We start from the raw sequence: 22,153 nt of genomic DNA on the forward strand, positions 1-22,153 counted from the left end.
ACTAAATTCCTGTGAGAGCTCAGAGTTCTCCTGCAACTCTGCACAAGAATGTTCCCCCTGTTTTTCAGGCGCTTTGCTCTACTTTTGGGTGCCTTGGCAAGGATCAAAGAAGCAGAGGGAACAAATGGTTTCCCATGCATATTGAATTCCCTTTCTACTGCTTTTTCCTCTGTCACTTGAAATTCAATATTGGCAAGATTCCCGTACATCACCTTAACCAGTAAATCGTCTACACGCAGTCAGAGCATGAAAAGGTAGATTTTCAACATCGAGTTTTTTCTAAGAAATTCAAATGCACAAATCCTTTAAAAATTAACTTTTGTATGGCATCTGTACTAAAACTCATTCCTAATAGCTTTTGTTTCATATGAACCCGAACTGTTTTATTTGTCATTTACTTTTTTCTGTCTCTTATTGCTTTGTATTGTTTTAAAAAAATCTTATAGATGAATAGTCCTTTCATAAGAATTTGGCCTCAAAATTCTTGATTAACTTAATAATACCTAACATTTATTGACTTTTAAGAGCTATGTGCCTAGTTTTCTTCAACTGTCAAGTATAGCGAGTAGCATCTACCTCGTGGGTATGAGACTGCAAGTAATGCAACATAAAGCTCGAAAAAAATACATAGTATTTTTACTATGTATTATTATGATAGCTGTCATAATTACTATGTTCTAAGTGATTTTGGATGAAGAAATATGTTTTCTGGCCAAATTATTTAAATACAGCATACGCATTGGATTACAAATGAGCGTTCATATTTTGATTATACATACGAGTCATACGATAAAAAATATTTTTAAAAAATGGCTTAAGTACTCTTGAGAAGTGTCAATTAAAAATTCCTTCATGACAATTACTCTCAAGTGATTATTTTTATTACTTTTTGAAAAAAAATGTATTCAGTTATGTTGGTGATAAATATACCTTAAGATTTTAGGGTTCGATACAAGGAAATAACACACTCTTTACACATCAGTGGTTAAGACATACTGATGTGTGAGTTTAGATATTAGTACAAAAGGAAAACATCCTAAAATGTCTTTTTCTTTTTTTACCTTTATGTTTTTAAACATAGAAGTAAATCATTAACATTATAAAGAATTGTTTTTTGTAAATTTTTAATTTAAAAGAAATTTTTCTTTTGAAATTTGAAAGAAATTTAAAATAAAATCCATCATTTTAAAAATTAAAGTAATAATATATTTAATTTTGATAGTCTCTTAAATTTGAATACGAAGAAAGAATGGACTCTGACCAAAATTTTCTTTCACAGATAGTGGAAATTGAACGTACCATAGAACACCCTTTTCTCAGAAACGAAACACAACCTTTAATAATACGAAGCCATTTAATTGGAAATTATGAATAACACTGTGCCCACAAATTTTACAGACTTGATGATATGGACCATTCCCTGAAAGACAATCTACTAAAACTCACACAAGGAGAAATAGAGACAATCTGAATAAGCCTAATCTATTAAAGAAATTGAATCAATAATTAACTTTCCAAAACAGAAAGCACTAGACTTACATGAGTTCATTGGTGAATTCTACCAAATATTTAGAGGACAAATAATACTGATTTTGTACAATCTATTCTATGAAGTCAGCACTCCTCTAAATACTAAACCAGACAAAGACATCACAAGAAATGAAAACTACAGACCAATATACCTCATGAACATAGATGAAAAGATAAGCCTTAACACAATATTAACAAAGCTGAATCCAACAATATATAAGAATTATACACCATGACCAAATGAGATTTATTTCAAGTATGAAAAGCTGACTCAACATCTGAAAATCAATTAATGTAATCTATTACAACAACAGATTACAGAAGAAAAAGCATATGATCATATCAACAGATGCAGAAAAATCATTTCATACAATCTGACACTCATTCTTCAAACAAACTCTCAGCAAACTAGGAATAGAGGGGAACTTCCTCAAAGTGATTTCAAAAAATCTACAAAGAACCTACAGCTAATATCATGCTTAATGGTGAGAAACTAGATGTTTTCTCCCTAAGATTGGGAATAAGACAAGGATGCCCCCTCTCACCACTCCTATTCGACTCTGTCCTGGCAGTCCTAGCTAATGCAATAAGACAGGAAAGGAAACAAAAGTTATTCAGATTGGGAAGGAAAACATAAAACTCTTTGTTCACAGGTGGCATAACTATCTGTGTAAAAAATACCAAAGACTCAACAAAGAACTTCTGAAACTACTAAGTGATTATAGAAAAATTGCAGGATACAAGGCTAATATACAAAAGTCCATTGCTTTCCTATATATCCGAAATGAGTAATTGGAATTTGAGATTACAAACACAACCCAATTTACATTAGCATCAAAAAAATAAATAAATAAAAAGAGAGAGAGAGAGAAACATAAAGCTAAAAAATAAGTACAAGATCTATATAAGGAAAAACTACAAAACTGATGAGAAAAATCAAAATCTAAATTAATGGAGAGCTACTCCATGTACATGGGGAGGAAAATTCAATATTGCCAGTTCTTCCCAACTTGATCTACAAATTCAGTGCAGTTCCAGTCAAAATCCCAGTAAGTTACTCGGTGGATATTCAGAAACCGATTCTAAAGTTTATATGGAAAAGCAAAAGACCCACAAAGCCAACACAATATTGATGAAGAACAAAGTCAGATGACTGACGCCACTCAACTTAAAGACTTTAACTATAAAGCTACATAATCAAGACAGTGTGGTATTGGCAAAAGAACAAATAGATCAATAAAACAGAATAGAGAGCCCAGAAACAGACCTACACTGACATAGTCAACTGATCTTTGACAAAAGACTAAAGGCAATTCAATGGGCAAAAACGGGAGACAACCACTGGGCATCCACACACAAAAGTGAATCTAGATGCTGACCTTATACTTTTCACAAAAGTATAGAGTCCTAAATGTAAAATACAAAACTATGAAACTCCTAGATTATAATGTAAGAGAAAAGTTATGCATGACAATGAGTTTTTAGATATAAAATCAAAAGCGTGTCCCATGAAAGAAAAAATTTATGCTGGACTTCATTCAAATTAAAAACTTCTGCTCTGCAAAAGATACTGTTAAGAGAATAAAAAGACAAGCCACAGACTGGAAGAAAGTATTTGCAAAACACATATCGGATAAAGGACTTGTATCCAAATATACTAAAGACTCTTAAAACTCAACAGTAAGAAAATAAACAACCTGATTAAAAAGTGGGCAAAAGGTCTGAATAGACACCTTATTGAAGAAGATATACAGATGGCGAATAAAGATATGGAAAGACACTCATCATATTTCATTAGGGAAATGCAAATTCAAACTAGATACCACTATACACCTACTAGAATGGCCAAAATCTGAGATAATGACAACACCAACACCAAATGTTGGTAAGGATGTGGAGCAACAGCGACTCTCAGTCACCACAAAATGGTACAGCCATTTTGGAAGACAATTTGGCAATTTCTTATAAAATGAAACATACTATTACCATACAACCCAGAGATCACATGCCTAGATAATTACCCAAAAGAAGTGAAAATTTATGTCCATACAAAAACATGTACACGAATATTTACAGTAGCTTTATTTGCAATTGCCAACAATGGAAGCAACTGAAGTATCCTTCGATTGGGGAGGGGCAGGCTGGCACTGCTCCTTGAAGAGTGGCTTGATTTTCTTGAGTCAACAAATAAATTAAAATGTTGCTGGATGACAAGGCAAACCTCACTATATTTCTCAAGGTGGATGAATTCTTACATATCTCCGGATAATGCAAATTTTATTTTATTAAGATAGTCAAAATGTAACTAGCATACTCATTTTTAAAAATAAATGCAAAGGATAGAAAAGTTGCTGAGAGATCTTGTAAATTTTCATTACAAAGAGAGAATCTGTAACGTCATGCACTCGTGGATGTTAGCTAGACTTACTGTGGCGGTGTCACAGTATATGCAGACATTGAATCATGCTGAACACCTGAAACTAACATGTTAATGTAAATTATATCTCAAAAAAAATAAACAACACTGAATGCAAATGCACTGTTTTTAGTTTTTAAAATGAATTATAAATTCGAGATTAAACATTTAAACTTTCATATTCAAGTTATTTTATTTTTAATGTATTATATATGCCTATCCAGAGGAGAATGCAGCTTTTAATATTTAATTATAAACACATTAAAATTGTTTTTGAGCTTAAGAATCATAAAGAGGTCTGTGTGTATAAGTAATACTATATAATATCATACACTTAAAAGGTAGCTTTCCTTCATATAACTTTAAAAATGCTTAATAAAAAAATAAATGAGTCCCTACATGTTTTCCCTGAAAAAAATCTTACAAAGCTATCTTTATATGTTCATCATTACATAATAATTCTATGAATACAAGAACAGATAAAGTATGAGAGGAGAACCACATGTGTTGTATATTCATCTGTACTGCATAATCCCATGAAACTGAAAGGCAGAATCCTGGTCACACATAAGATCAGGTAAAGCTCAGAGTCTCATTGTCCAGCATTAGAAAATACTGACTTTAATCCCAATAAACCCAATATTAAAACCGAAAGGAAAAAAACCACCTTAAATTATTTCAACGGAAACAGATATAATTCAACTATTTTTATTTCCATCTCAAAACTGAAACATTAAGTTATATGTAATAAATAATTCCTTGATTCTTTAGTTTAATAGATTTAGGTACTTTACCAACAAAACTTCCTTTTCATCAAGGACAAGTCTATAATTTTATATATGACTAATGAGAAAGGAAGGTTAACACCAAAAAACTAGGTTGAATCCTGTCTTACTGCAAATTTAAAAACAAAACAAAAAACCCCAGACTAAATATTCCTTGAACTTTGAAAGTAATCCACATGTCTTTGTCAATGTGGAGACTCACTGAACTTCCCACCTCTCACTATGCAACATGAGAAAGGCTTATCCATTCATATTCATCGTAGGGGGGAAGGGGTGAATGCAAAAAATCTGAAAAATATTATTTGCTCCCTGGTTCAATTCATTCCTATTCTGTAGACATAAAAATACTGAAATTGAAATAAGTACCTAAATCATTAACCATTCATTCAAATAAAACCTAAAACAGATCATAAATTCTTAAAATAAAATCATGTATACCTTTTGACAATTAAGATTTTGCACCGTTTCCTGTGGCATGGCTTTGTGCCCAGTCATACCCACTTTCAATGGCATCCCTTTTATAAATAAAATTCACTTGGAATGATGTCAAATTTCAGAGACAAACTTTAACGATATGACTAAATGGTCTTTCCTAAAACTCTAATCAACCTTAAGAAACATAATTAAGTCCCTATCAGTCTTTTTTATCCTGTAGTCTGCACAACCAAAATGTCATGAATTAAAATTAGTCTATCACCTCCTTTTCTCGTTTTCTTATTCTACAGATCGTATAGCGTTTTTCTACTTCTCATTCACATAGCCATCTTCATTTTGAAACTCTTTTTAGTCCTCAAGACCTTGCATGACCAGAGGATGCATGTGAAAACTTGAGATCTCCCTAAACTTGGGACGAGCCATTATCTTTTCTCGTGATGCCTACATGCAGCTCTATGGAAGTAGGAAGGAAAATTCTATAATAACTACTACAGTAAATTCAATACCTTCTACAACAAAGTTTATCTGGAGTGAGATCATGTAGATGTGGAATCTAAAAGACAAGAGATGTGGATACTAGGTTCTATGAATGCTGTATTTACACATGTGAACTGAGTGAAGGATATTCTATCAAGTTAGATTTTCTTAAAATAAATGTAAATGGAATATGATGATCAAAGATAAAAAAGTTTAGAGTTGAGATGTGCAGCAGAAATAGTATTTGCAATCACTTGGAATATAAGTTTAGGAATGATGTAACTTCCTACTCTAGAATAAAATAGCATTTGTATGTATTTAAGAGAAAAGGTAGAACACTAAAAACTTAAAGGAGCTTTTTGGGGGATCACTTGCTGATAGTTATAGTTATACAATAAACCTATAGTCAACATTTAAATTAGCACCTATTACATAAAACTTTTCCCTCCCATGATTTAGGACAACCACCTAGAATGAACAAGCTATGATCACAACGTCGCAGAAGTAGTCTTTCAGTGTAAGACCATTTCAACCAGACTTACAATAACAACAGAGTGGGCTTTGGCTCTAGGAATAAAAGGCAAAGGAAGAAAACTCTCTGACTCTTGGAGGATAACGACTCACCTCATAATCCATGGAGACAGAGATTACATTTAAAAAACGTTAAGACAAGGATGCGAGCAGTATGGGAGAAAAATCTAAGAAATACAAGCAAAGACCAATTCAGGAAACTGTGTCTACGCCATTAAGGGTTCCAGAGACCACACATAGTAGGAAAACATCCAGAGATGGAGAGACTTTCATCAGAAAGGGCCCATCAAAGGTTTTCATTGGAAGTATGAAAAAACACCCACACTCAGACATATTGTTATGAAATTCACAGCAGGCTACGAGTGGGCAGGGGTCGGCCTGGGCAACCAGTTTTCCATGATCAGCCCTTCGATGCCATTTGCTTTTTTGAAAACCATTAAATATTAAATGATGATAAACACCAAATTCAAGGTGATGTCATTTACTTTTACATTCAACGTCAGCAAATTATAATTAAGAATTATAGCCAAATATTTAGAATTATGCATCTAAAAAGCTCTATATATCTTGAAAACTGTATATAGCTATAACGAAATACAATCTCTATTCATGTGCTTTTGAAGTTTACACACTTTACACTAAAAATTTTAAACAAAATAAAATCAATGCCACATCGCGCTGCTTGACAAAATGTAGGCCTTGCCAAAATTTGACAAAACTGTGCAACCACTGCATGAATATATGACTGTAGAAAAATGCATTTAAACCGCCAGCCATACAGCCTGCAGGACTAATAAAACGCACGTAATTACCTGCTGCGGAATCTGTAACTGCTTGGCTGGTGACGCCAGACGGTGGTTCCTGAAGCTGGTAGGTGGCGTTTGTAGACGGCGTGGTCGGGCTGGTGTTGCTGCTCGTCATATAATGGGCTGGGTAGGGTGAGCTGTTATAATACTGTGCATATTGCCCCTGGCCGAAGCTGGGGTAAGATGGGTAGTCCTGCCAGATAGAACCACACGAGAATCAACTGTCAGAACGCGGCCGCTCATTTCTTACATTGCAGAGCATAGCTGCAAATGTGATTGTGCTTCTGTGCTTTCTCTGCATTTGCATAGGAACACACAAGCACACGTTAACTGAAGTGCTTGCACTGTAAACAAATTTTATGTAAGATCAGATACACTCTTCACACTTCTTCTGTGCCATAACGCATTACTAGGTAAAATTAAACCAATCTGAAAATGAGACAACTCACCATAAAAGACTACTACAAAGACTTAAAAAAAAAAAAAAACTATTAAAAGGCTTAGGGAAGCTCCCACTTATAGTGTACTATAAACAGATTTTTTTTATAAAAGAAAATTATCTGTTGCATTTTTAAAATTTCAGAAGTTAAATTGGCTTTTAAAATTACCTGCTGTGAACTGTTAAATCCAGAGGAATTTGTGAGTGAATTATTTCCTGTATATAATCCTGATGATGTCGTAAAACTGCTACCTAAAACAGAACGAAAAGAAATATGGTTGACTAAGCCACGAAGAATAATGTGCCTATAAGAAATTACTACTTAGATAAAGCAGAGCTGGAGTTCATCGCAAATGAATTTGGTTTCTCTTTAAAACCAGAATCCACTGTCATGGCTAAAATTTCATTTTCTTAAAATAGTTGGCAATTTTAGTTTTACTATATTACAAAGAATTAAATAGTAAAGAGGTTTAAATTTCTGAGGACATGAATAACACATATAAACCACAGACAAAATTGTATATTTGTGCCAAACTATTAGACATTGAGCTTTCCACTTGAATTTGTAAAACAACAGGATTTTTTGTATTTTTATATTAAGTTTGCTTAAGATAAAATGATAGGACCAAATTGGATCATCTTTAAAGATTTGCACTGTCATTATAATGGCCCACTGACAAAGCTGATTATTTCATTTCACAGAAGAATGAATGACAGTACTTGATAAAACAAAGATCAGAGAGGAATGTGACCAATGTTTATGGATTACGTGTGCTGTCTAGGTAAAATTCTATTTGCTGAATGCTTCCATGTGTTCAACAATGAACAGCAGGCACTGTGCAGGATGCAAACCTAAGAGCAAATCTTAGTTCTACCTACTATCTCATCGTTCAATTATGCAAAGCAACACTATATTAATTTTGATAATCATATTGGCAAAGATTTTTGAAAAGACAAGATCAGGGATTGGCGAGCGTGTAAAAGATGTCATTCCCATATAGCAAAATGGGAATTTAAATAGGCACAACTTTTCTGTTGGACTATCTCATCAATGATCAGGAAATTTTCTATACCATTTAACCTAGTGATTTTACTGCCAGATATTTGCTCTAAGAAAAAAATATGGATTAATACACAGAGAGAGTTAGCGAAGACATACTTCCGTGTTGCTTTTAATAACAGAATACAGAAAGCATGCCCAGGTATGTCACGGTATTAGAAAGTGGAATGCTATGAAGCTGTCGAAACTGTATTATAATGACGTTTAATGACATGGGAACCATTTTTATGCTATTTTGTTAAAATTAAAACTAAAGCTAAAAAAAATTTTTGGCGATCTTATTGGAAATATTTTTAAAAGCATAAAAAAAAATTTTTAAAAGCACAGAAATCTCAGAAAGTTTACCTATGGAGAGGTACAATCATTGGTCATATAAAATTCATGAAGCCAATGAACATTTAAAAATTTTCTACTCAATACCTGTGTTGCTTCTATAAATAGAAAAATCATTTTTAAAAAATAAAAATTCTATGGCAAATGAGTGGTACAGGCAATAAGTGTCTCGGCAGTCTGAGGAGGAAGTCTTCAAGGCGAACTAGCTGTTCACAGATGCCGTCAGGTAGGATGCGGTAGTTAATATCCAATTTTCTACTTGCTACTGAACATTTAAGTACTGGCTTAGGAGTCAGAAAACAGCTTCTGGTTCATCACTTATGAACTGTTTGGACTTTGGACAAATCACCTAATCACTCTAAGATATGAAGTCTCTACTCCGTAGGGTTTCTTAAACAGATCAAATGAGGTAATGTTTTGTGAAGCACAAAGGACAATCTACAGTATCAGCAAATGTTCAGAACTGTTACTGTTTATGCCAGAAAACATTTCTAAAATTGTCCACTGTATTTATGTATCTTTTCTCTTTTTACTTTCTCAGACTAGATAAATATGATTTAATCTCTTTGCATATCTAAAATTATTTTTCTATTTACTTATCGAGCATCTCTGAACTTTGAAAACCTGATCCAGAGATTTGTTATTTTCATTAAGAGGAGAAAATATTTCCTAAAATTGTTTCAAATTTAGTTATCACACAGACTCATATTTGAGGTTTCTTCATTTGTATCTTTCAGGAATAGCTGCTGCTCAAAATTGCCAGAACACCTATGACAGACGAGCAGAGAGCTCTCACACTACTAACAGGTACGAGCACCAGGTTCTCATCAGACTAGACCCCGCACTCACATCCTCTTTTGTGTGGCCGCCTCCTCGTTCGTAATCATACTGAACTCTGGGCTCGTGGTGACAATCACACAGGGATAAAAGGATGACTGAGACATAGTCTTGGGCCTCCATGGACTTCACAGGATGACATCAGTTTTATTTAATTAAACACGAACCTCATGGGCATTCAACTTACTCTTTATGTGTTTATTTACATACCAGTGAACAATTAATATTGATATATATCACACATATATATATATATATACGTATATATATATATGTATATATATAGCGAACTTAGTGAGCATTTAAAAAATTCCTTGTAAAAACATTAAAATTTCTTTTGGACAAGAGTGTGAATATCAATGCTTTTTTTTTTTTCAACTTTAATCATTATATACATTTGATAGGAAAAATTACTCTGAGTTATGACTTGTTACTTTCATTTAAACTATACATTTTTAGATTATGACTTGCTACTTTCATTCATACTACATGTTTTTGAGCAATAAATGCTGACCTCAATAATCCCTATCCACCAAGAAAAATGAATAATATATAGAAAATACGTTTAAAAGATAGATGTTTTCATTCCATAAGTTATGCCCTGGAACGAAGTAGAAAAGACCATGGAAGCTATATTGGCACATATAGGCCACTGAGGTATAACTGAGTAAATCCCAGCTCAGTACTCCAAATGGTACCCAAGTGACTTCCAGGCATAATGCTACTTCCAAGCCTGCACGTTAGCTGGAATTCGACATAAGTTATGCTCATTTCCTGGCTGGCTGCAGGCCGAGGCCCTATTCCATTCAGTGTGCCGAAACAGGCATGTAATGGCGCTCCAGTGGCCCAGGAGACAATGCAGCTTCCAAAAGGCTCTCACTCACGTCGGGGAGAGGGCACACACTAGAGACTCGGGCTCAGGCGGTATCAGTTCTCTGCCACCAGAATCAGATCTGCGTGGCCTCCCCACTCGCCTTCATGTAGCACTTAGGCGAAGAGAGATGCTAGCTTTCAGCCCAGGCCGCCAGCACTGGCTTTCTACGACAGTCTCCTTTGGGGGGGTTCCTGTCCTCCCTCTTCAGGCCCCTCCAGTTCGGTCTCCACATAGACAGGACAATACTTTCTCTAATGGGCATATCTGATCTTCTCACTCCCCTGCTTAAAAAAGTAACCACAGGTGGCTCCTCATTGCCCTCAGGATAAAAGTCGAGCTCCTTACCAGGGCTTCTTCATCAGGCTTTGGGCTCTCAGTTATCTCTTGGACTTCTGTGGTCTCTTCCCAGTGACTCCAACCCACCCAAACACACGCTCCAGCCCCACACGAGTGAAGCAGCGTGCAGTTCTCTTGAGGCTGCTCCTTGTCTCTCTTGCCTCCTCCCACTGTGTCCCGGCTAACTGCTAAGGAATTTCACAATTCAGCTTGGACTAGAAACCCCTGTCCTCAGAATAAGCTCCCCTGAATTCCCATCTTCTCCTCTTTCCTCCTGAACCTGGATCACTCTCTCTCTCTTTCTCCCTCCCTCTGATATGCATAAGTTATATATATTTACATGTATATACCCATGACTTACTAATCAGTATTTTAAGCTAATTTGTACTAATAATTAACCAGTTATGCAAATTAACAGATACTAATTACATTTAAATTAATTGGTCCTTTCCTTATCGAATAAGCTAAAAAGCACCTTAGAGCTTATATAAATAATTGGATATTTAATCAACTGATAAAAACACACCCAGATCATAAGATATAATTACACTAAAAATAGATAACATCCATTGAGTGCTCACTGTATGTCAAGAGTATGTTCCTCTTTTATACATTTTATCTATACTCCACAACAACTCGAACCTGGAGGGAATAGTAGTATTTCCATTTTGCAGATAAAGAAACAGAGGGTTAGGTTAAGACGATGTAGCTTCTATGGGGTGGAAGTTCAAACGTAGCTCTGTCCGGTTCTACAGTCTACACAATGCTCTCTCATGCTCTCCTGCCCATGCGATATTGCTTTATGGGATGTGCTAAGACTCACTAAACTGCTCTTTTCTATAGGATGAAAACGATATATTGGAAGCAAAATAGAAGTGACAAGAAATATAGTACTTAAAAAGTTATTGAGTGATAACTCTGAGCCAGGCCCAAATAATAGGGGGCGGGCACTATTATAACCTATTCTACAGATGAACAAACTGCCCAAGATTATGAGCAACGGTGACAGACGTGAGATTCAGTCCTGGCCATCGGTCTCTGGAGCTGGAGCTCTTAGTCTCCACAGTCCTTTGCCTCTCAAAGTAACCAAGGGGTTTTTCATTCTTTTAATCAACATAGTAAACACATGGCTAACTGACTACCTTCCTCCTGAAAAGCCACAGGTTTACAAACACCTATAGTGCCTGATTTTTAGTACCGCTAGATGTCAGTACCAATGTCGTAGGTGTTTTAGCAACTGCTTCAAAAACACACAACCAGTGTAAGCTTTCTTTTCCCTCTGAGAAAGTAACCACACTAATCAAGCATGGACAGAGTGGAAGCTTCTCAGAGACTGTTCTGGGTGACTTGGGTCCTTAAGCAGGGCTCACGCTCAGGGCAGGGGTTGGGGGCGGGTGGCGGTGACAGTCCCACTGACAGCTGCTCTGATGCAAATGTGGTGCCAATACTAGCAGACGAATTCCACTAAAGTTTAGAACACCACAGATGACAGGCAAAAGAGCGACCATACTGCACCCAAGAAAGCTCCGGCACGGGGCTGCCGAAGCCCCTCCGGCTCTGGGGGCGCAGTAGGAGGCAGGTCCCCACAGCACGTGGCTGCCGTCCACTGGGCTCGAGCAGGGATGCCACAGGGCAGACAGGACAAGACATGACCGGGAAAAACAGACTTCCTTCTGCCACTGGCATCGATCCCAATGAGAGCTTCTGTGTGATTTACAAGAGTCTTCGCTTATCACTTTAAGCGACAGAATTAAGCTTAGTATTCAGAATTCCTTGATCAAAATCACATAGCAGTACTCGCCTTCTTAGAGACAAATGACTTTACGTGAAAAGTCACCTCTAGATAAAGAAAGGAGCAGAAATATTCTATGATGTTTTACATTTTATGTAACATGACATTACAAAAATTCCCCCAACTGGAAAGAATTCCCACTTAGAACCCACTATTTCCCAGTTTAGGAGTTGGCAGAGATTGGTTCAAGGGAAGCTCCAAGAAAACCCAGGGTTATTCTTGGTAGAGTCTCAATTAAGTTATGCTCCAAGTGGGGTGGCGGTGGAGGTACCTTCTTACTCACGAGTTAAAAGGAAAATCTTATCTATTTAAATCGTTTACTACTGTGAAAAACTATCGCCATTCTTCTGCTTTGCCGTGGAGGGGAGGCACTACCTTCCAGAACAAAATGCAGGAAAACCCTTTCCCATTAGAATACCTCTAAGAGACGACATTATTTTCCATCCCATCACCCTCTGTTTAAAGCAGAGAACTTCTGTACTCCGAGCGGACAGATCAGAGAGATCGCATTATGAAAAAAACCTTTTCAAGTGAGTTCAGTCGATAGCCTCTACGGGCAGTCTTTACAGATGCAATCATTATTCCAGAAGACGTTGTGGACCAAAAGAAGCAGGTGTCATGGGTCCGCCCCTTGGGGGAAGTTTAAACACACACTCACGAAGAAACACAAAGGAACGTCTGCTCGCAGTACCTACACGGGCACCACACATTCCGACATGGAGCTGCGCAGTGAATGAAATGCCAGCACCTGGTCAGGTCAGAAAGGAAAGCGCAACTGTACACAGGAAAAGGAAGAAACGATCCGAAGGTCACAGTAAATGGTTTACCGGGACATAGCGAGGAGACTCGAGGTAGGTGGTGAAGTCTCTTGGTCATTTGTTTAAGGAAAGAGTAACAGTTCAGGATACGAATGGCATTCCTTCACTGAAAATCCCGAGAATCTGAACGTGGAAGATATGAGCATACTGGGACTCAGGAAACGTTATGATTCTGACTCTCCTTTTAAGGACCGGAGAGGTGGGGAAAGCTGTTGTAAATGCAAGCATACGCATGTTTATGTCATCGGGTCTGGAGATGGCGCTTGGGGTGGAGAGTTGGGGATGACAGTGCAGGGACAGGAATATGCTGAGCAAGCTGTTACCTGAGGCCCCCCCTTCCGCAGTTCAGGATGGCACCGCTGTCCTAGAAACTCATCTCATTCTTGATCCTCTAAGGCTGCTATCAGTTCCCATTTCTCACCCTTCAAGGCCTGGCTCAAGTCACATCTTTCCAATATGCTTTCCTGACTCCTCCTTTCTGCACTGACCTCACCTTCTGGAACTCCAGCTTGGTCATAGCTGATACCATGTAATTTACCTCTTCACTGGAACAATACTAAACAAGCCTTCGTTAGTCTTGCTTTCCTTCTGATCATAAGTTCCTTAAATTCCTGTGTTATATCGATCCTGCTGCCTCACAGAGAGAAGGATAAACCATGTGACTCGGGCCATCGAAGGGTTTCATCTAGGGTCATGTGGGAAAGAGAACTGGCGTTTGCAGATTTTTTTTTTTTTTTTAATTTCAAGAAAGGAATTTATTGGCTTATAAATCTGGAGAGTCTAAAGTTGCATACAGCAAGGCTGGATCTAGGAATTCAAATGAATTCAAATGTCAGGTCTCTGTCTCTCTAGCTCATAATTATGTCTTTTGCTGGTTTGAGAATCTCCATCCAGTGTGGTACATGACAAAAGAATCCAGTGAGAGTATGGCTTTCACAGAGAATTGGTTATAGGAACAGGAAGAAGCCTTGCCACGACTTTTTTTTTTTTTTTTAAAGGTAGTGGGTAGTTTGGAAGGGTGACTTGAAGGCCAACAGACATCAGGAGAGAAAATGTCTCTTAACTTCCTTATTTGTTCAGTAATGGAAAAAGAGTAGGGAAAGGAAAAACAATCAAACAATAACTGAGCTTATTTCTCTGATTTTATCTAGAGGACACATACTTTGCTGTATTTTTGTTTTTTGTTTTTTTGTTTTTGGTTTGTTTGTTTAAGATAGTGTAGAAAGGCTTATCTTAAAAACTAGATTATAACCCCTACTTTAGATTTAAATTATGAGAAGAAAATTAAACGTAGGACCTAGAAGTACTTTCTGGAAGGATTTAAAATATTTCTGAATCTCCAGAAATAAAAGCCAGCAGAGTCTAAAATCAAATAAAATTTTAAATTGATTAAGCACCATGGCTTTTGGACAGTTCAAAAATTCTCACCCATCCCAGATATGAGTGCCACTGGACCCCAGAGCTGGAACAAGGAGTTCACATCCACAAACACATGGGCATCCTAACAGGACACTGACCTTATGGTCCAGGTACAGGCCTCCTAAGAGGTTACTACCTCCGTTAGCTCAGACATTGGCATATTATGGGTATATTAATGAAAATAAGAGTCTTGCTTACATATGAAAGGTTTCAAATTCAGAATGCAGTAACATCCTACATTTTTATAGTACATTTACATTTCAGTATCTCCACATCTGTTGTCTCAGGTTATTTTCAAGATCTGATGGGAGGGAGCTGGGGCAGGGATCCTCGCCATTTTCCAATAAGCAGAGATAACAGTGATTTCCTTGTCCAAGGACACTCGGTTGGGGATGACCCTTATCTCCACTCCCGGGTCACTGTTTTATACCACGCCTAACCCGCCTTCTTCTAGATTCAGTAACATTAAAAGTGAAATAGATACTATCGAAAATTGGTATTAATTTTTGGTTACACAAATATCACAGACACACAAAGGTTAGAGAAAAGAACACCTGAGCAATTCAGTAAATAAATTTAGAATCAAACTATTTCATTTCTGAAAGACTTCTTCACTGCAACTCTCTTTTTAGGCTAGTAAACAATTTTAAAAGTAAATTATATAAAGTCGCCCAAGGATAGTGTATCGCAAAGATCCTGTTTTCTTCTCGTCACTGCCAGGGGTTCCTACAAAGGGTGGTGGTCCTGTCGACCGTAACAAACAAGAAACAGTCTTGCTAGAAGACTCTGTGGGCCACCTGGTTCTATAGGTGCTAAGCAATTGTAGTTTAAAAATAAACCAACCCCTCAAAACTTTTACTAATAAATCCCTACTAGTTTTTCCACAGTTAAGAAGAATCCAGCCTGTATTGATTTATAAAATGATTTAAAATGTTAACTCAAAGTTTGGTATATGATTTAACCTGGAGAACGCTGCCCAGTTATAACTTCAAAAAACTTAAAAAAAAAAAAAAAAAAAAGGTACCATGCAGGTCAAAGGTCTACTTCACAGAGAACAAGGACTCACATTAAGGACCAGAACCCCGGCCAGCATGAGGATGCTGGAACCTGCGGGGGCCTGTCTGTGCTGGCTGTGTTTTAGAGCGTTTTCTAGCACTTACTGGACAAGCAGGATGCTATTCGTCCCTTGTGTATTTTCACAGGAGTCCATTTGCTTTCCTTCCCTGGCCTCTCTGCCACGGGCTACGTCCATCATCAGGCACGATCTATGTGGCAGAAGTTGGTGCAGCTCCCGAGGGAAAGGCCTCTGAAGGCCAGATGGGCTATGTAAAAGCAACATTTTCCCCCTTTCTCATAAGGAGGATTTTGTATGACCGAGTTTCCCTTTTTTATCCCAGTAATAGTTTTTATGTTCTAAAGAGAATTTTAACCTAGGTAATAAAGATTGAAAAGCCTTTATATTTATCTCTTAATCCATTTCTATATGTTCGAACTGAAAAACAACTCATACGGACAATAATATTGGTATTGATCATTGACTAATTATTGCTATAACTGGATTTCAAGATTTCCATACAGTATCTAACCCCTGTCACTGACATACCACGTGCTGCCAAAAGAACTGAAACGAAATATTACTTTTCAAAAATCAGTTTAAATACACATGAGAAAATTCTAGAATGCTAAAAAGCCACAAACTGAATACGAGTAGATCAGCAAAGCGATTATGGGGAAATTTCTGAATGTGAGTGCGAGCTGCAGCAGCTAATCTCCAGTCCCAGCTCCGCCATGTCATTTTGTGTCAGAAAGAGCAAACCTGAAATGCTTTATCATAGCAGATTAGGAAATGGTTTAATATATATTTTCTTCAAACTAGATATTTTGGAGTTTAGTATTTTTCGTTTTGAAAAATACCATTTCTATAGATAACGAGAGACTTCAAACAGTACATTTTGCTAAGCAGTTTCGAGGTTATAAATGACCGATAAACGGACACGCTTCAGCTAACTATTTGAAAAGCTATAGACAGGCAGCCCAGAGGAAGCGGGGGTGGTGTGTCCATCACTGGATTATTACTAGGTCACTCCCACTTCATAACGAGCCCCTATGAGCGAGCTGTGGAGAGCTGCGGAGCTGTGAGCCCTTCCACACCCCTTTAACGAGCCTCAGCCCTTAATTTACTGTCTCTCCTCCCTGGTTTGAACCCCGATCTCTTTAACAGAACAAACAACATTATAGGTAGAGAGGAAGTCAGAATTGGCGTGATTTTCGTCTCTACGTGAGAGCAATAAAGTCTAAAGGAAAACAGACAAAGCGGAGAACCAGAGCCTGCGGAGTCTCGGCCGTGTGCGTCTGGGCAGCCACCTACCACGGCGTAGCCTGATGCTTGCTGCAGAATGACAGGAATGTCCTGCACTGTCGCTGCTCTTCGGGGCAATAAAACACCCAGAAGGGCTTTCCGAATGGCCACGCAAGTCTGTGACACCTCCGACCAGCTCCATCTACCAGGACGAACACAGGGATGGCCGCTCTGAACAAGCCAGGACAAGAAACTAGCCGAGATTTCTGCTATGCCAAACTCCAAATCCGTCTCTCCAAATGAAGAGACCTAGAGTCCTTATGACTCTTAATTTCTAACTGTCACCGAGGCACAGGCCCCTCCACGTCTAACTAACAGCTGTGCGTTTTAGACGTGCTACTAGACAGTGGAGAGGAAAAGATGAGTGAAAACGGTCACTGCCTGCAACTGTCTGGAATCAACACAACGAAGTTACTACGGAAAGCTGCATTTTCTTCAAAACCGAAGCTTAACTATTAAGTGACTCAACTTAATTTTATTTTTTATTTTTCGGTGTGAATATCTTTTGTACTTCCTTACCTATACTAGATTGCTAAACGAAATTTCATTTTTCTTCATCTGACCCAGACTCAAATTGTGAACACAATTTCTTGTTTCCTGTGGTGGATGGAACTCTGAGTCTACGTCGTATAGGATGTGGGGGTAAATGGACGGTGATGCCAGCAATAGGTCTGAAACTTGCATTTAAAAATATTCTAGCTAAAAGCTTGATTTCAAGTCAGATGCCTCTTTCCATAAAAAGAGGATAAAACTTGTTTATAACAAACTGGGCAGATAGTCTGTGAAACTGGTCAGTGAATCAAAGGCTGAAGCAGTTTCTAAGTGCTTTTCTTGCCCTTAGCACATGTATGCATGCATGCACACGCATGTGTGCACGTGTGTACGTGCACATGCACGCGCGCACACACACACGCACACACACACACACACACACACACACACTCTTCCGTTCTTGCTGTCATCCTCTGATTGGTGAGCAGCATGAAAACACTATCTGCGCTACCTCACAGCTGACCTGGGCCCTCCAGGCAGCCTCGGTCAGTCCACACTCACGCATTCTGCTCTAACTTGCATAAGGTGTGTCAATGGTGTATGAAGAAAACCCTGCTCATACTACCCCCTACCTTCCAGGAGCGCGAAGGCTGACTCTGGGAGAAGGAAGATGTCAAACACGACTAGCAAGGATTTCCCTTCCTCGGGGTGAACTCTACCAGTTGTCTGAGAACAAAAACATTTTGTCTTTCTCAGTTAAACTTAATTAAGTTTCTAATCTTTTACTGGATGCACAAGAATGACGAAGCAGAAATGGAATTTTCCAGCAATTCTGCAAACAAAGGTGAAAGCAATCAGATTTCCTGAGGTTTTACTTCATGAGCGTTTAGTGTTAGAGCATTACGAGATGGATTTAAGCAAAAATCACTGTCATTAAAAATAACAGAATTTGGAGAATTTTAAAAATAATCTTGGACATTCTAGAAATGTTTATATTGAAAAGAGATGTACTGAAAAGACAAAGGTCAACAGACTTTCCAAACGGGGCACACAAAATAATTTAATAATGGCGAAAGATTTTTCGTAACACAGTATTTAAGAAACACATATTAAACAAAATCTGTTCATCCAGATTTGGCCATAAAGTATCTGTGGTATATTATATACCATTATCCATCATTATACCAGTCAGTTAACTTTCAAGTTAATAGCATATTATCTGGCTTGATATGTGGAAATCATATTATATCCAATAATCTAAAATTGAGTAAAGTGCCATTATAGTAATATCCATATGAAATAATAATGCGGTGCTAGAAATGGGTTCTAAAATCCCCCCTGGAAAGGCCATTCAACAAAAGGATGAACAAAAACAAAAAAAAATATTTTTAATGCCATAGCCAATGGGTCCAGGTGCAACGAAACCTGAGGGACGAAAAATGATGCTGCGTTTGGAGCTACGCACGTCCTTGTTTCTTTTTTAAAACAAAGAGGTTTTTCCCTCCGAATTTAATTTCTTTTCTCCTCCTTCATTTCCACCGTTCTCTCTGTTCTAACACCGCGCTCACTTATACTCTGATAGCTCGTTAGTCCTCTTAGGAATTGTTTCTGCTGCATAAGTGTTGATCTGCGAGGACAGAAAGATAAAAAGGACTCTCAAGTGCAAAATTTCTCAAATTCTCTGAGGCGCAGGATGAGTTCTTCCCCCTAATCCTTCCTGGACTGAGAATTTAGCAAAACGCAGCAGTCACGCATTACTAAAAGCATGAAATGAAAAAAGAAAGAGGGGGTACGAGTCCCATTGCTTAAAATTACGATGTGATTTTATCAGCATGAGGTTCACGATCACCCACTATAAAGGTGTCTATGAGCCTAACTCGAAATTTTCTGCCCTTAGCTCGGTTTGGACCAGTGGCCGGGAGGCCACATATAGGCACTGCGATTCCGTGTCGTCTAGTTCCCACGTTGGAACCCAAGGACCAGTGCTCGGAGGCAGTATCTGGCAGACATACTGAGTAGCTGTCAGTTCGACCTCCTGGTCTTTGGTAGGTCATTGAGTCAATGCATACTACATACTCTATTGCTAGAGCTGTGATAACAAAAGTGAATGAAACTTAGCCCTTTTAGAAAGGTTTACTGGCCACCCCAAGAGCCAGAGTTTTTAGCATATATCACACCACAACCTCTTTATATCTTGACGCGTGGGTTTATTATTATTATTATTGTTATTGTTATTATTTATTATTATTATTATTCCTTTTATAAATGACAGACGCCAAGGCAGAAAACTTCGACTTCACAAAGAATTTTAGAGCTTTTTGAAAAGAACCTTAGTGCTCATTCAGGCTAACCTCTTGATGTTATAAATGTGGAAACTTAGGCTTGGAGAGTGGGTAAGAGTCAAAGCAGAATCCGGTATTTTGCCTCTAAGCCCAGTCCACTTCCCACCATCATCTGGTGACATAAAGCAACAGATCCTACTTTAGAAAGGGCCTATCGCCCTGCAGGGGGGATGCAGAGAGCAGCGGCAGCGAGGATACAGACCTTGCATCTGGTAGCTGTACGGTGCCTGTCCAGGCTGGGGGGTACCGAAGCTCGTGCCATAGCTGAGGAATCCCGTCTGTCCCGGTGACTGAGACTGTGACAATCCGCCTTCAGTCTTGATGCCTGCCCACAATGCACCTAAATCAGTTAGTGACAGCTTATCTATCTGTTCATTTTCAAAAGCTGGTAAATACACAAAAACTCTCGTAACTTTAGTCACAAATGCTTCCCCACAGTATTTCAATAACCAAGGGTATATATGTTTAGAGAGAAGCTTCCTAAATCATAACTCGTTTAAAAAAACAAACAAACACAGGGTTATACAGATTTGAATGTCTGTTCACACTGTTGTTTCTTGTCGTTTCCTGAATTCCGTTTTCTATAAGATTTAACACCAGTGATATAATTTCTGTACCTAGTTTTGTTGTTTTATAAGAGTTTAAGATCATCTCCTCTATAGTTAAGAAATGGCCATAACTGAACTTTAAATTATTCCTAAAGTCGCTATGTCGATTAACATCACAATCCTTTTTTCTAAAATGTAGTTAGAGTGTCTAGCCTCGTAGCATGTTTTTCTTTTTTCTTCTTCTTTACTCCTCCTACTACAAAGCTGTTTCTAGTACACACTCATTTTGAAGTTAGAGGAAGCAATACTGGACATAGAACTAAGCAACACAAACGAAAACCTCCTCCCAACATTCAGATCCGACCAGGAAGTAAGCACCAAAAAAGCAGGGTATTAAGAATGAAATCCTCTAGAACACAGTGATTTTATAAACAAGTCGACTAGTAGTTCCCTTTTTGTTCCTTGTAGTTTCAATTATTTATTCAAATATAACTGTTTTAAGTGTAGCCTAAAATACACTTCCATTTTATCATATTGTAGTACAACGATAACTTATTTGTGTTCCCCCAATACTTCCTAAAGTGCCAGGCTGACACCTTAATTTGGGGGCATGGGTCTGGCAGGGCTGTTTTACAGGGCTCAGCCCTGGATCATAATTAAAGACAGTCATGCGAGTTAACAACTGTCCTTAATTCCCACAGAGGGAAGGGCGAGGAAAATTTCTTCCAAGGGAATTCACATTTTTTAATAATTTTACTTTGCACTTAAGATAAATGATATCTTTGGGATCTAGAATACACAGTAGTCTCACTGTTTATTTCCATTTTAGGGGAATTTCATCAGTAGAATGAAGTTAGGTAACTTTCCAAAGGCAGTGGAAGAATCTGACTCTTGGCCCAGAGAGCCTCCTCTAATTCCTGGAGTATCTCTAAATAACCTCCTAATGGCCTTTGCATTGAAGTCTTAACGTAATGTTAACATTTTTCAAAATGTGATTTCTCCTATGTAGGCAATGCCAAACCAATGAATAACTCAAACTTGTAAACGGTCCCAGGACAGGTGGCTTGACGGTTCTAGAACCTCTCTCTTCTCATGTTGTCTCAGTAGAGGTTTCCTCCCTTCTCTCCCCATTTGAGGATATAATGAGATGCTTCCAGTCTTTACCTATACCAACTCTTTTTAACTTTGGATAGGAATCTTTGTGATAAGAACAGGGAAGGAAAAGCAGGAGAGGTAGAAGACGGCTCGCTATAGCCGCACCTGTCTCCATGGCTTCTGCCTACAAGCTGGCCAGCTCATCTCGCTGATCGACTCCAAACAGATCCATGAGCTCTTCTCCCGCACCCATCTATTGTTCTTACTATGAAAAGATTTGCCTATCTTTTCTTACGAGGTCTAAGTAAAAAGTCAGGGGGCACGAATCCTTGGAGAAGATGTTTTAAGACCTTTGGGACCTTGACTACGTGCTCCTCCTTCGTGAAAAGGAATCGGGAGGAGGTCGCCACATTTCTCGATGCGCTGACC

General features: G+C 38.0%; 1 protein-coding gene across 9 annotated transcripts in view; it reads right to left on the minus strand.

Annotated features, from left to right (window-relative positions):
* Positions 1-22,153, minus strand: part of EYA1 (EYA transcriptional coactivator and phosphatase 1) — a 145,187-nt gene that overhangs the window by 83,073 nt on the left and 39,961 nt on the right. For 6 of the 9 annotated variants that reach the window (XM_039841854.1, XM_039841850.1, XM_039841849.1 and 3 more), the window contains 3 exons: positions 20,284-20,421; positions 7,589-7,671; positions 6,987-7,173 (listed from right to left, as the gene is read on the minus strand). In XM_039841854.1, coding sequence (XP_039697788.1) covers positions 6,987-7,173; positions 7,589-7,671; positions 20,284-20,421 — 408 coding nt within the window. The remainder of the gene's footprint in view (positions 1-6,986; positions 7,174-7,588; positions 7,672-20,283; positions 20,422-22,153) is intronic. The other 3 variants (XM_039841852.1, XM_039841851.1, XM_039841858.1) reach the window with 1 other exon arrangement.

The sequence above is a fragment of the Pteropus medius genome, unplaced genomic scaffold (genome assembly GCF_902729225.1).
Source record: "Pteropus medius unplaced genomic scaffold, Ma_sr-lr_union100, whole genome shotgun sequence".
NCBI classification, from domain to species: domain Eukaryota; kingdom Metazoa; phylum Chordata; class Mammalia; order Chiroptera; family Pteropodidae; genus Pteropus; species Pteropus medius.